General features: G+C 39.0%; 1 protein-coding gene across 8 annotated transcripts in view; it reads left to right on the top strand.

The window, feature by feature from the left end:
• RAD51B (RAD51 paralog B) overlaps positions 1 to 15,179 on the top strand; it is a 424,230-nt gene that overhangs the window by 179,786 nt on the left and 229,265 nt on the right. For all 8 annotated transcript variants that reach the window (XR_012056345.1, XR_012056346.1, XR_012056347.1 and 5 more), the window contains exon 8: positions 5,511 to 5,607. Coding sequence is in view for 4 of the 8 variants with exons in the window: in XM_072930101.1 (XP_072786202.1) it covers positions 5,511 to 5,607 (97 nt within the window). In the remaining 4 variants the exon portion in view is untranslated. The remainder of the gene's footprint in view (positions 1 to 5,510; positions 5,608 to 15,179) is intronic.

Genomic DNA, 15,179 nt, shown 5'->3' with positions numbered 1-15,179 from the left:
TGGAGTAATGTGGGATTATTGCAAGTGTTCTTGTGCTTGCTCTCCCAGCTCAATAGGAAGCCTTTAATAAGAATTTTCCTAAATAGTGTTGCAGGCAACATGGGGATTTCTGCTTCATTCTTTATTAACAAACAGCCACTTCATGAAATAGTGTGTTTTTTTGCCTTTTGGTACATTCCAGAAGACTTTCTACCTTTGCTGGTTACTGATTGATAGTTCTGCTCTGAGCTCCCTTTAATTTTGCAATAAACTAACAAGGAGGCTGAGACCACAAGTTTACAGAAAACGGCTTATTTACTCAACTGGATTTACACGGATGACAAAGTCAGGTTTTGTAATTTCAGTGTGGTCTAGGATGGGCAGGAGGAGTACTTGAAAAATTGTACTGTATAAATAACCAAACAAAAAATAGTTTGCTTATTCTTCTGTGTGAAGTTCTTAGGCCAACTCTCTCCCAGGACCTGCAGGGATTTTCTGCATATGCAGGAACTTTGCTGTTCCCAATAAATGGGGGCGTTGTGAGTTTTAAGTTTTTTTTTTTTACTTTTCTAATATGCTTCCGAAAAAACTAGCATCTGCTGAAATCACATCAGTGGAAGGTGACTCTGTTTTCACAACAACATATAAAGATTTTAATAGGATATTAACATTGTTGTTGACTTCTAGATTAAATCTTAGAAGTAACAATGATCTGACTGGAACCTGAGTGCTGTTTTCCTTGAGAAACCTTTGTGTCAATTTTTTTTTCCAGGTAAAAGTGAGAAAGTAATCAGAGGAGGAAGTTCTGGGTTTTTTAACTTGTCTACAATTAGGAAGTGAAAAAGTGTTCTCACTGTCTTCTTGTGTTTATCTCTGGGTTTTCTAATTCTTCTTGCTGTCATAACACTTCTAATGGTTAGATGGGGTTATTTTGCAATCTGAGGTAGCTATGCCGCAGTCAATTAAAAGTAAAATATTTGTAAATTGTGTAGTCGGTCATTTGTGTGATATTTTAAGTAGTAGACTTTTTCCCAGAAAGGATTTTGAAATCTGAATCTGAGTGAATTTCCAAAGAGTTGGTAATTCTGTCAGAGTTGGAAGGCTGAAGACTGTAAATTTTCATTTGTTAAATGGCTCTCTTAACCAATGGCAAAGGAATAGGCTGAAAGTTAAAGGCAGTGGTTCATTGAACTCCATGGGAGACTGCATTAAAGCAAGTTTCTAGTGTTACTGAGCTGTCTAGCTGACTCTTCTTTCCCCTCTTTTAGCAGTGGAGAGTGTTTTCCATTCAGGCACAGTTGCTAACTGAAGAATCCCTACACCCTTTGTTCATCATTAAGTAGGAACAGAAAAGCAATAGCAAAACTTCCTTACCTGTTGCACATGTCAGGACACATTTGTGTATGGAGAGGTATGATGGCTTTTTGTGAGTCTTAGTGGCAGTGAAAATATTTTGTTCCATTAGTTGATGTTGGAAATAGAAGAGCCTTGTAAAATACCATGTGTCTTTTAAATACAATATATATTAAAATACTGTGTATTTTGGTATGATAGCATCAAAATACTGTGTTGCAATATTCTCACTGTTGAGTGTTCTGCTGGAAGTTAATAAACATATGACTGGATTTGAACCTCTGGAGAGGAGGCGGTGCTTGGCTGGTAAGATGAGCAGTACTTGTCCAAAGGAACCTCAAGAGAGGCAAAATTTCCTTACCTATTTAGCCTGAGGACCTGGCAGCTCTCCTGTGCTAAACAGGTTAAATTAATGGCAGATCTACAATGAAGAATTGAAGAAGTGCCATTGCTAGTTCAGTGCAAAGCACTCTCTGGTAAGTCTGCTTGGACTGACAGCCCAGCTTGTTTCCAAGCACTGTTTAGCAGGTAGTTTCTCTCAAGTGTGGCACCTATCAGACCAACCCAGACCTTCTTTTTGGTGGTTTGTGAGAAACAGCATAATTAACATCAAAAACAGCATTTTATGTTGTGCACACAAGTATGAAGCAATGTGTGAGACTCAGCTGATGCTGTCCATGCACAAATGTGATTCCTCACCAGGAAGTCACAGCGCTGTTTGGCACCAGATCTCCTTTGTCTGCCTGGGTGTTCTCTCCATATCGGGCACAAGTTTAACCATTCCCTTAAACACCTATTTGCAACTCTCTGAATATGTTTAACCATTTCAAAAGATAGCAGAATGTAATGTAAGCATGTTTTTCAGATTCATGAAGGAGACTTTGGGGAAAAATTAAAATTTCTTTAAATGTGCCTCTGGAGTCATGTGATGCCAGTATTTGGGGCTTCAAGTTGAATGCCTGTAAAGATGGTGACTACTGAAAATGTATCGTCTCATTTAAATGGCACTTTTCACTGCCAAAATATTCGTGACCAAAGTTTTACTCATGGAAAAATAAAACTTGGCACTTTCCAGTAAGGGCATATGGTTGAAGTTTTGAAGATGTATCTATTCAGAGGAGTTTGCTGAATCTGGATGCCTGTTTTTTCATAATTGTATCAGAGAACAAGCTCTTCCCTTTTGTTAGTGACCCGCAGCATGTTTGAGTTAGTGGGAGTTTGGAGTACTCTGCACACTGTACCTGATGAAATAATTTTGCAGTAGGTGAGACTGCAGAAGTTTGACAGGGAATGTGATGCTGAGGCTTAGCTAACAGCCTCGTCTTGTGGCTGAATTCGTCTTATGGGAGAGCTGCATCTATGTTGGTTCTGCAAGGTTGGAAAAGTAGGGAATAATTTTCAATTAATTCCAAAATAAACATTCTGTATATACATATGGCTTCATATGAGGAGGTGCACTTATTCAAGATAGTACTTAGATATGTATTTAAGCAAATGTGTAGCTGTCGGTGAAGTCACAGAACTCAGAATATGCTTAATTTCCATCCCCAGAACAAGTCAGAGAGGGACATTTACTTGGGTAGGACTTTGTTTTTTTAAACTGATTTTTTTTTAACAGTATAGCAGGGAATCTAAGATATTAGTATTAAATAGTTACTGAAGCATATATCTGAAATGGAAATCTAAGTTCAGAGGCATAGCTTGAGTTAAGCGTAAAAGATGAAGAAGACTTTCAGTTTTGCAGCTAACAGTGCTGTGGAGTTCCTGGTTAAGGAGGAATCTGGAAGAGTTAAAAAAAAAAGCAGTTGCCTTCTTGTTCATTTTTCTTTTGATTTTTTTTTTTTTGAAGCCTTCAAAGTTAGTTTCCTTTGAAGGAAAGCAATATGAAATATAATGTGCTTAGGTATTTTTTTCTATTAAAAACATTCCTTAATCATGGTAACATTTCTTTAAAATGTGGTGGATAAATAATAAAATATGTGATGGCACAGCACAAAGATTATCTTGGCACGAGTCTGGGGTGACTGAATCACTTAGAGAGCTTGATACTTGTTAATAATGTGATCATTGCAAAGTGTGCCAATGAAAACTTCATACCTCACCAGTACATGTGAGTATAAGTTTGTTAGTGTGCTCTATTTTAGCACATTTTCTAGTGCTGGATACTATGGATATGTGTGTCTATAGCTTTTGTGACACAGTGGAAACAAAGTGAGAATGGTTTCAAGAAGGAAAGGTCTCACATCCTTCCTTATCCCTACTGACTCTTGGCTGCCTGCTCCTTTCATTTGCTTTGAACTGGTTTTGATGCCCATTCGATCACAAGGATGAACTAGCTCACTAAAATGGAAGAGAAGTGTCTCCTAGCAAGAAAAAAGGAAAAATTACTTTTCTTTTCCTTTGTTAATAAATTGAATTATCCCACCTTGTAATCTTATGAGCAAGTCAGCCATCAGTGGCAGCAAGGAGTTTTGTTTACCAGACCCTTAGCTATCTGCTTTTGGGTGCTTATAGTTGCACACAGCAACTCTAGGGGAAACAGCAGAGTCCTGTAATGTGTTTCTCGTGTGTTTGCTGTTAGCAGTATTGCAGGTTGTACCTTAGCTGAGGTGTGTGACCAAGCAAGGCTGTTATCTACCATGTCCATGTTCACTGCAGTGATCATAAATGCCCAGTCCCAAAAGGTGCATCCTGTGGTTAAGCTGTGCAGATTGATCACAGCTAGCTCAAGCTTGTTCAGAGCTTGTAGTCAATAGCAGATGAATATGAGGGGCATCCCTATGGAGTTCTGAAGGTCTTGAACTCCTGTTGAGTAAGTGAAAATTTGACTTGCACACTTCTCAATTTAATGCTGTTGATGCAGTCCATAAAGCTCTCAGGCACCATCATGCCTGTTTGCAAGTACAGAGCTGGGTGGGCAAGCATGAGCAGTGAGGTGGAGTCTTGTAAAGGTCACATACTCCATCATACTGCTGTCACCTCGTGTCATGCTGCCTGAAGAAGACACAATACCCTGCAGCACCACCACAGTTACAATTCATTGGTCCGACACAGCTTGTGTGGGGTCTCACAATGGGAAAAGAAAGGGGAGAGTGTGCCATATCTTACTGCTGAAAGTGCTAGAAAGCAGGAAGAAGCCATGATCAGAGGGAGGAACAAGCAGTGGAGGGAAGGCAGAGAAATTCCTCTTCCTTTTAGCAATGGTAATCTGCTGGTAATTTATTCCAGTAAATTCCAGCGAAACTGCATTCAACAAAGTATAGAATTCCTTTCTCCCTTTCTCCTGTGTCAAATACAGCTGAAGACAGGCCATTAATTTGAAAGAGTTTGTTTGGAGTTTGTCTGCTCTCAGTAGAAGAATCATTTTGGTTCTTTAAAAAAAAAAATTGAGGTTTATGTCAGTCAGCGAAGTGGAGAACCAACTGTTATTGCAAAAAGTGTAGCTGCTTAGAGATCCAAAGCATTGCAAGATAACTGTGGCTATAGCTATGTTCTTCTCTGTGTATTTGCACTGTTTCCTTAGTATTCTCTGTTACTAAAGACCAGTATATGGTCAAAGGTGCAAGAAATTGTTCATGTCTTGTAGGCATGACTATTGCTCATGCTGTCAGAGGAGAGCACTGTGGGTACTATAGTTTTGTCTATCAGAATCTTGTGATCCTGTAAAACACTAAAAAATCCCCTTTTGTAAAGATAGCCCTGTAACATTTAGTACTTTTGTGCTTCAGATCAATGGGGGTGTACCCCTACCCCACTTTCCTCCATGGCACTATTTCAGCCAAAAAAAAGTGTCAGATGTGTGGAAATTACTTGGAAAATACATTTCCTATTTGTGGAAAATAGGTGGATTTTGTAAGGAGCATCAAAATGTTCATGGAATATGTGCAAAAGATGAAACTCTTCAGAGCAGCAGTTTCATTTAAGGCACCTGTATGTATCAACATACTGTTGTTCAATATTTCATCTTTTTAACAATATCCCTTTTCCTCCACTTCTTGCAATTGGCTCATTCAGTTTCTGCAGGTAGTTCAGAATGTTCTGAGGATTGACTCTGCTGAAAATCAGAATAGAGGCTTATCTCAATGCTGTGCCTGGACGATTCCAGCCCTGGGCTTCTCTCTGCCTTCCAGTAGCTACAAAAATTCATTTCCCATCCCCCTCTCCTTGTCTGTTTGCAGGTTATCTTGACGAATCAGATTACCACATCACTGAGCAGTGGCCCTGGGGTCTGGGCAGACCTGGTGTCTCCAGCTGATGATTTGTCCCTGTCTGAAGGTAAGAAATCCCTTCTATCAGAACTGAAACTCTACACAGACACAAATCCACACTGTAACTTGAAGTCTTCTGTTGAAATACAGGGGGCTGAGAGAGAGTCAGTTTATCACGTCTAACCTAACACAGTCTTGAAACAAAATTATTTTCCAATTTCTCTGAAAATACATTTATAATTAAAAAGAAAGTATGTGGAGTTGCTAAAAGGATCAGACACTTCCTAAAGGCTGAGAATGTATTTTTGAGCCATGTCAGTTTCTCAGCATTGTACTATCACTCACATGCATTTAAAGCATTATTTTGTCAGTCTTCTAAAGCTGTTACAAGAGGAAATACACAGGCTAGTCTGCAATTTTCATCTTATCTAATGGTTATTGTAGATTCCAAGGAGAAACGACTGCTCACAAAGGAAGGAAAGCAGATCCTCAGTCCTGTTCCTTGAGTTGCACTTGTTTGGTTTTCAAGTACAATGCCTCAAACTGCATCTCTCTGTATGTAATATGGGGATTTTTTGTGATGCCATATATTGCTTCACATCTTCGTGCTTCTGTTTTCTGTGCAGGATTAGAGAAAAGCACTTTTTTGAGTAACACTGAGGACTTGGTGTGCTAAGAAGAAAAGATAATTCTGAATCAAAGTTTACAAAGTTACAAAGTAATATATAATTTCAGTTTTCCCTACTTGCAAAGAATAGTCAGAGTACCCTTGTGAGGGACAGATAGAGAAAAATTATTTAGTGTTCAGTTCATGCATAGACCCACATGTGATGCAAAGCAATGCTCATCTTTCTTGCAAAGGCATGATAATTGCATGTAGACTTTCCACTTCATGTAAGATGGGTATTTCCCCTTTTTATCTCCTTGCTGCACTTTCTGGTGTTTTCTGATTAGCTTCTCTGTGTTCTGGTTGATCACACATGGTTGTCTCAAGCTTGTCTGACTTTACACAAGTACAGCTCAATGGCAAAAATAAAACTAAGCAGTGGTTAAAACTGACATTATTTCTCATTTCAGTGGACAAGGGAAAGAGGTTGAAGGTAGATTTAAACAGAATGTCAGGAAATAACTTCAGTGCAATGACTTAACACTGATTGATGTGTTTACTTCATAATTTTGTCAACAGGAGTCTGGCAAACTATGGCCCATTAAATAATTTTGGAATTGTGCTTGTGGCTTTTATTGGTTCCACCTATTGCCAAAGTATCTCTGAAGTACATGGCTCAAATACTGCTCCCTACCTCTGACAGAAAGATTTGAAATATGGTAACTAGATTTGGAAGATAAAGGCATAACTTTTTACCATTATAATTTGCTTCTTGTCACAAAGTTGTTGTGCCTTGTCTTATTAAATTGTCTTGATCACAGTGCTTGTGCTTCTCCTTGTCTGTTAGAATTGCTTTGGATGAGCTTTCTCTGGAAAGAAAGGCACAGCTGACTCTGATGTGGGAGTAATGACAAAATAGTTTTCAGTAAAACATATGTTTGTCCTGTGGCTAAAATATTTGAAGATACTTAGGAAAAACACATGGAATAGTTGAAATGTTTCTGAATTTCCCAGCACATATGAAAAATTCTCAGTGCTGTATATGAGCTGTAGTTCCAGAATATTCTAGAATCAGGGCTATGCAAGAGACAGCATTAATGATTTTTCTAGCAGTTACAGGTTTTTAATGAATCTGTCATGTTGTGCCTAAACTACCACCACTGCTTTTCCCCTTTTAGCTTAAGAATGAGTTAAAAGATATTGGTGCTCTGTGTTTTATTCCTTTATTGCTCTCATTCCTTGTTTTTAATTAAGGATCTGAAATAGCAAAATGACTCAGCATCACACTTGTTGAAAATGGAAACATTTGTTTTGCCACAGATCAAGAACAGTACAGGCATCAGCAGTGAAGGCTCCTTCAAGTTTTATCAAGGGATGTAGGGCTGATAAACTCCTTCCCTTTTCTCCCTTCCCTCCTTTCTTGACTAACATTGATATGGCATTTACTTACCATGTTGTCTAATGGAAGAACACAGTGGATCTCCACGCTACAGGCTTTTCTCCCTAGGTCTGTCTTGTTTTTAAAGTGGCTGCTTCTGGATTTAGTTTTTCATAATTTTTAACCTCTGCTGTCTATCTGTGAGTAAATTTTGCAGTCATTCAACATCTGATTTCCATGTTTATCTTCCTAGCAAAAGACACCGGTGTAGCCAGTGTGTTTTGGTGGGCTCTTTTAACATCATGGTGTTGACCTGTCCTGAGAAAGCTCCCCCTTAATGTATTTGGATGTTAGTGCTTGAACAGCCTGAAAGCATCAATAAACTTCTGATAATTACTTTCAGAATGCTAAATTAATTAGTCTTCTAGAGTTGGTATGATAGTAATAATACTCACTACTCATTTACAGGAAAGAGTAGTTAGGTGAGTAGCCCAAGTGCACAGAGTATATGTTGCAGAGTCAGGGATAAGAGGCCAGATTTGTGACTGGGTTCTTACCTCATTGTTCCATGTCACTCATCACCTACTAAAGCTGAATTTGAACCAGTGACCTAGATGTGAAAGGACCCATAACACATTATTAGTTCTGTTAGCAACTCAGACTGCTTGGTTTGTATATGTCTAATATGTTGTTTTAATCCTATCTGAAATCAGGGTCCCTTCACTATAAATGGTTTGCTAAAAGGGTAATCTTTCTTAGATAGAGGCAGAAATGAAAATTTAAAACTAAATGTGCTATTAGAAAGAAGTGGAATGTTATAATGTCCTTTGTTTTTGCTTCTGATTGTGCTCGAGAATTGCTTGGGTTATGTGTTAGATTAGGCAAGAAACCAAGGAAGCTGTTCATCTGATGTGTGACAGAAAGTTAATCTGATGAACAAGCTGAAAGAACATTGTCAAGCTGTTTCAGGCTCAGAGTTTGTCTTCTGTAAAGTTGTAATCTAGTGCATGAAAACTTGTGTCCTAAAAATACGTTAGATTTTTATGAGAACATTAATGGATTTATAAAAGCAATGCTGGCTGTAAAATCGCATCACTTATGTAGCAATGTAAGAATTCATGAACTGTTTGTTGGTATTTCTTGTAGGAAATGGTTATTAATGGTCCAGCTAAATTCCCAGATCTGTGCATACTTCTGCTTCCAGACAGACAAAAAAATTGCATAGTTTGCCACAAATAAAGTAATAAATAAAATACTGAACTTTCTTTACTTACAGTATGACTCCTTGCATTCATTTGGCCTTTACATACTTGTCAGATTATCAACTTAAGGACTTAGGACTTAAAATATTTTTCTCTAGCTCCAAAGTCCTCAGACATCTGATGCTGTCACTTCTTCTGTAGGAACCAAGCTCAGTTTTTACTTGTAACTTCACCATTTTTACATAGCCATCTCTCAAACCGTGTCTTCAGAGGGGATAGTCTGGCAGATGATGGTGGACATTGCTCTTTCCCTTCCATTCTGGCTTTGTGAATAGCCTCTGTTTAGTTCTTCTAGTCAAAGACAACTTGGAGAAGCCTAAAGTTATTTTACATTGCTAGGGTGGTCAGACAAGCCCAGGAGTACCCTAAGAACTAATGCTTTATCATTTAAGTACAAAAACTAGCTCTTACCCAATTAAAATATCTTACTTTAAAAAAAAAAGTTCCAGCTGCATTAGGCTTCATGAATAGTTGAAATATTTTGTATGACTGTTAGTGGGTTTTCCTAAACACATTACCTGTGTCTATGACTGTACTATTTGTGCTTTTTTTGTGAAGTTCACATGACTAAATTTTACCCAATATAAAAAGTGTTTAGAAACTAATTCTAAGGCTGTGTATTTTGGCGTTAGGTGGAAGGGAAATTTGTGTTTCATTTGTGTGCTGCAAAGAGATAGGACAAGATAAACTATTTGAGGTACCTTCTAGTCCACCAGTGCCTATGCTATTACTGTATTTACCAGCTGCAAGCTCTAACTTCCTCTAACAGACATCAAAGCCAAACTCCATCTTTCATGGAAAAATTCAGGGGCGTGTTGGTATGACCAAGAACAGTATTCTCCTCCCACCCTGCACAAAGTATCAAGCAAAAAAAAAAAGAAAAATGGAATGCTGTTGCTGTCTTGGGCTTCTTCAGTCTCAGCCAGTACTTTCAAATATTTGTTTGAAAAAGTCAGAATTATTTTGTGTTTAAAATTGTCTCTAAACTTGCACTCTGGGGAGGCCAGTGTTCAGTCTTCTGCCATTTCTGTTCATCAAGTGGTTTGTCAAGCATTGTATATTTTTAGTGCACAGTGTGAGCAATGAGTTTAGTCTGACCTTTTCATCTTTGTTGCTCTGATCTTGAGTTCTTTTAAGCTGTTGAGCAGAAGTAGGCTTTTGTGTTGTGAAGACTGGAGAATACTAAGCTACCATATCTCCCACCCACAGGATTTTCCTACTCTCATTTAGAAATGAAAAGTTTGAAGCTGGAATCTTCAGCTTCTCTTCCTTGCTTTGCCCTTGATCTCTTGACAAATTGTGGTTAAATTGTTTTATTCTTCCAGCCTCAGTTTACGTTTTTTTAAATTTGGGGCTTTATTTTTATTCCGCTTTTTTTTTTTTCCTTAATCACATTATCACTAGGTTGGAAGAGACCTTCAAGATTGAGTCCAACCCAGCCCTAACACCTTAACAAACCGTGGCACTGAATGCCACATCCAGTCTTTTTTCAGACACTTGCAGGAATGGTGACTCCACTATCTCCCTGGGCAGACCAATCCAGTACTTTATCACTCTTTCTGTGAAAAACTTCTTCTTGATATCCAACCTACATTTCCCCTGATGCAGCTTGAGACGGTGACCTCTGGTTCTGTCAGTGCTGCCTGGAGAAAGAGACCAACCTCCACCTGACTACAGCCAGTTTTCAGGCAATTGTAGAGAGCGATAAGGTCACCTCTGAGTCTCCATTTCTCCAGGCTAAACACCCCCAGCTCCCTCAGTTGTTCCTCACAGGGCTTGTGTTCCAAGCCCCTCACTGGGCTCATTGCCTCCTATGGATGCAGTCAAGTGTCTCAACATCCTTCCTAAACTGAGGGGCCCAGAACTGGATATTTCAAGTATTATTATTTTCCTTAATATTTCAATATTTCTATGGGAAAATAACGAATTGATCTTCTCTTTATCTCAGTAAGATCAGTTCTGTTGTTTATGACTTCTCTCCCTTCGAATCTCCTTTTTTCAGTCCTGATGCCAAATGGAGTAAAAACACTGAAGGAATTATTAAATGAACTGAGGAGCCCCCAGCGATCGAGGCTTTTGGTTGGTTCATATTTGTTTATTTATTGATTTATCTATATACTTAATGCTTAGAGTTGAACCCACAGGTGACTTAATTAAAATAAAAAAGTATATCCTGTAAAGCATAAACATTCCTGTTTTGCAGGAACTGTGAGTTTATGAATCAAGTTGCTGTTAAATAAGTTTCTAAAACACTTCCTTCATGTAGTTTTAAAGCTTATGCAGAATACTTCATGTCCTTGTGAAATTCTCCAGAATGATAGGAATTTAAATGCATTGGAAAATATAACAGTTTGACATGTTTTAGGGCTTTAATATTTTAGGTGAATGCTCTGTAAATTAGGCCATGTCTATGCATACTGAAGAGTAAATTTCCCAACTGAGACTAGTATGTGGGTGTGACCCTGAAAAATTAAAGCACATTCCTGTAAAGAGGGGCCCACATCAATGCATATAAATACCTGAAGGGAGAGTACCAAAAGGATGCAGTCAGGCTCTTCTTGGTGATGTCAAGCAACAGGACAAGAGACAACGGGCAAAAACTGATTCACAGAAAGTTCCATGTGAACATGAGGAAGAACTTCTTTACTGTGCGAGTGAGCATGCACTGGAAAAAACTGCCCAGAGATATTATGGAGTCTCCCTCACTGGAAATATTTAAGAAGCATCTGGATGCAATCCTGTGCAATGTGCTCTAGTATGACCCTGTTTGAGCAGGGAGGTTGGACCAGATGACCCACTGTGGTGCTCTCCAGCCTTACCCTTTCTGTGATTCTCTAATACAGTTCTCTTATTGGTTTATGGCTTATGGAGATAGGGAGGTGCTACAGTATAGTTTTTGCTGCATGATTTCACTAGAGTCTTGATGATACAGGGAAACATAGTGAGATTTGCCTCTGTATTTGCTTTGATATGAATTACTATTCCCACCTGAAGATTTGATTGGCGTTTAGAGCCAACATCAGGAACCCTTCCATGATGGCACACAAGAACTCAGTGAGCTCTCAGAATTTTGCCTCCAGGTCTGAGCCTTGGGCATCTCTGACATCAGAGTTGATAGATTTGCTTAAATCATTGGTTCTAGTGCATGTAAGCTCAGCAATGAAACAGCTGGAGTTGTTTCTTTTTAATTCTTTATTCTGCTGCTGCACTTCATCTCTCAGCTACATTTTTAAAATCTGCTCCAGCAGAGACCCTGTAATCCTTTTCACTGGCTAACAATTCTGTGGGAAGCTTTTTATTCCTTCACTCTGTCTTTGAGTTATTTCATCAGTTTTCATAAAAAAACATGGTTAGCTGTACATACTCTCAAAGGTGAGAAGGAGCTCATGTTCCTTAACCTGCTGAAGACAACACAGTACATCCACTTCAGGATAGGTAAACAGAGGGCACCAAAAAGAAGAGTGACCTTGATAAAGCTCATTAATATATGTTGTAGGGAAAAACAAATCTTCTCAAAATAGGATTTAATTCTTGTGTTTGCTCTATATTCACATTTCTTGTAACTGTGCTCTTAGTGGAATCTGCCCTCTTGTGCTTCAGTGGAAGGAAAAAAGCCCTTCTGGTTGAAGAGAACAGCACAAGGAAGAGCACCATCCTTACAGGGCCTGGAACGAATGATATTAACCATTAGGGGAAATGATACCCTGATTTTTTTCTGCAGGAGGTAGGGTTGTGGTGGTGTGGAGCAGTTAGATTTCACGATAACAGTTGCCATGTTTGCCTGTACTAATTTTGATGCTATATTTCACCAAGTGGGAAGTAGTGACATAATAACATCCAGCCAAATTTTAACGGCTTTTTCATCAAAAGATAAATCTCTCAGTAAAACAGTGTCACTGACTGTGTCTGTGGAAGTTCCAACTTGAATGACGTATGTATAATCACTTGATCTAGACTACAGAAAGTTTGAAAACTGTCAGCAGAAGCATTCAAAGTCCTCTATATATCAATTTAAGAGAATCTCCATTCCTCATACCTGAATTGCCATGATGAGGGTGTACAAAGTTTTACTGCTTTGTTGTGGTTTCTTTCTGAAGACGTGATGTGACTTAGAATCATTAATCAACAATTTGTAATCCAAAAACCCTTCAGGTACATTTGCTGGGGATCATTCATCGATATAATGAGAAGCACAATAACAGAAGTGATTACAGTCATAATTGAGTGTTTAGAAGTTGCTACCTCCCAGCTGTTATGTATCTTACCTCCACTGAGAAAAAGTGCAACTGAGTACGTGCTGCACCTTCCAGTGCAAAGTAGGATGGGTTTCCATGAATCTGCTGTACACATCAGCTTACTCCTGTGTTCCTGTAACTGCATTAAGCTTGAAAGCATGCATGGGTCAGTCACTGAGTTTCAGTTGATGGTGTGTAGATGTAAAGTACTGTAAGAATTTGCAGTTGGTCATTTCCTTATGCCCTAAAAATGTTTAAAAGTAAGGTTAACTCATATTTCAGTGTGGGTGAATACAGAACTATTTACTGTGGTTCTGCAAATCAGTGGTTTGAATCAGAAACATGAGGCCTGGCTTGGTTTGAATTCCTTCTGTGGCCCTACACATTGCACCTCAGTGCTGGTTGACCTTATCTTTCAAATTACATTGTAAAAAAATGCATTCAGGGGTAAGAAAGAGCTAAACACCACTTGCCCCTTTGCACAATGACCAATTAAATTCTGTCTTAACTCACTGTGAGTTATCCTTAAATCTGTACAGAGGCTGGGGACAAAATATTCAGCAATTTGTAGCTGAGTTTTTAAAACTGAGTTTTTTTGTACCATGTTTGTATCTTTCTGCTGAGGGAGCTGGAAGGAACCTGAAAGATTTTGATACGTGGGAAAACATCACTGTGGGAATTACATTTGGCTTGTGGCATTACATGAAACATATGGCTCACCTGCAGAACTTGAAGCAGTTAAGAGTGACCTGAGGTGCAAATGCTGTACCAAAAGGGAAGGCGAGGGTGAGGGGACTGAGGATAGTTTTAGAGCCTCATGCCTATATTCTAGTTGCAGTTCCAGCTGGGTTTCCTCTGGGTTTACTGCAGGATGTCTGAAAAAAGTGACTCCTTGTTAATCTCAAGCAGTTTCTAAGATTGATGATTCCCCTTAATCGTAAAAAGAGCACATTGGTGTTTCTGCTTAATTTGTGTCTATTTCCTGCTTTATTATTGCAATAATAATTTATTGTCTTAAATGATGGAAGTTTATAACCTGTTAGCCTTTTTTGGAGGTTGAAGCTGGGTGCTCTGTCATGTGAATGAACTTCTTCCCAGCGACAGTCTGCTCCTAAAACATTACATTGAAACCCAAACATAACACAACAATAAAAGACAGTATACAGTTGGTGCATCATTTCTTAATTTAATTAAAATAGAGAGCATGAGCAGATTTTGCATGCTTCACCTGAACAAGATTAATCTAGTCTGGACTCTACTAGTCTTTTCATAGTATCATTTACACTAAAAAATAAAAAAAAGAAGCATTCAGAGGAGAGCAACCCAAGTGGTCGCAGTGCAGTACAGGAAGATGGGTCAAAAAATGGTAGAGAAAATGCCCAGAGCTTAACTAAAGGAAGGATGTATTTTTACTAATTTCTGCTCTTCTAAAATGTCCTGCTGTTGCTCCAGTCCCTCAGGCAACCTACAGAATATTCCTGCATGAGCTGATGCCTAACTAGCACCAGGAAGAGTAGAAAAAACAATGGCTCAAATATGAATAGCTGCACTGTTAACAATGGAAAATTTGTCAAAAGGAAAGCAAACCACATGTTACCACTGAATGTGCAGCCATGATTCTTTAGGAGAAATTTGAGCCAGTCTGATATCTGGCAGGGGAGTCCTTGTTTCAGGCTGGCACATGGATATGCAAGGCAGTAGTTTGGGCATGTTTTACTAATATCTGGAAGTTGATTTTGAGTACAATTTCTGTTAGGCCAGCTGTTCCCAAATGGTTCAGGTTTGTGCCTCTGTTTTTGGTGGTGAGCTCACCCCAGCCAAGCTTGCAACCCTAAAGACTAACACAAACAATCACATCTCTGTCAGGCTTGTGACCCCACTCTGTGCGGCTGTGACCCTGCTGGAGGTTACAACCCCTGGGTTGGGAATTGTTGGGGTAGACTGTCAGATAGTCCTGCTGGGGGAGCACTGATATGCCCCATCCAGGCCAGGATCATCACAACAAATGCCTTCAGATCTCACAGTAATTTGTAGGCCCCTGCCTGCAGTCTGAGTGTGCAGCTTATTAGAGCTGACATGTCACTTTGGTACATCAGGAACATCTCGGGGATCAAAAGGTCATAGTCCTCCCACGCTGCTGCAGTCTTTCTTCATGAA

The sequence above is a fragment of the Taeniopygia guttata genome, chromosome 5 (assembly GCF_048771995.1).
Source record: "Taeniopygia guttata chromosome 5, bTaeGut7.mat, whole genome shotgun sequence".
Lineage (NCBI taxonomy): Eukaryota > Metazoa > Chordata > Aves > Passeriformes > Estrildidae > Taeniopygia > Taeniopygia guttata.
This window is presented reverse-complemented; position numbering and strand designations above follow the sequence as displayed.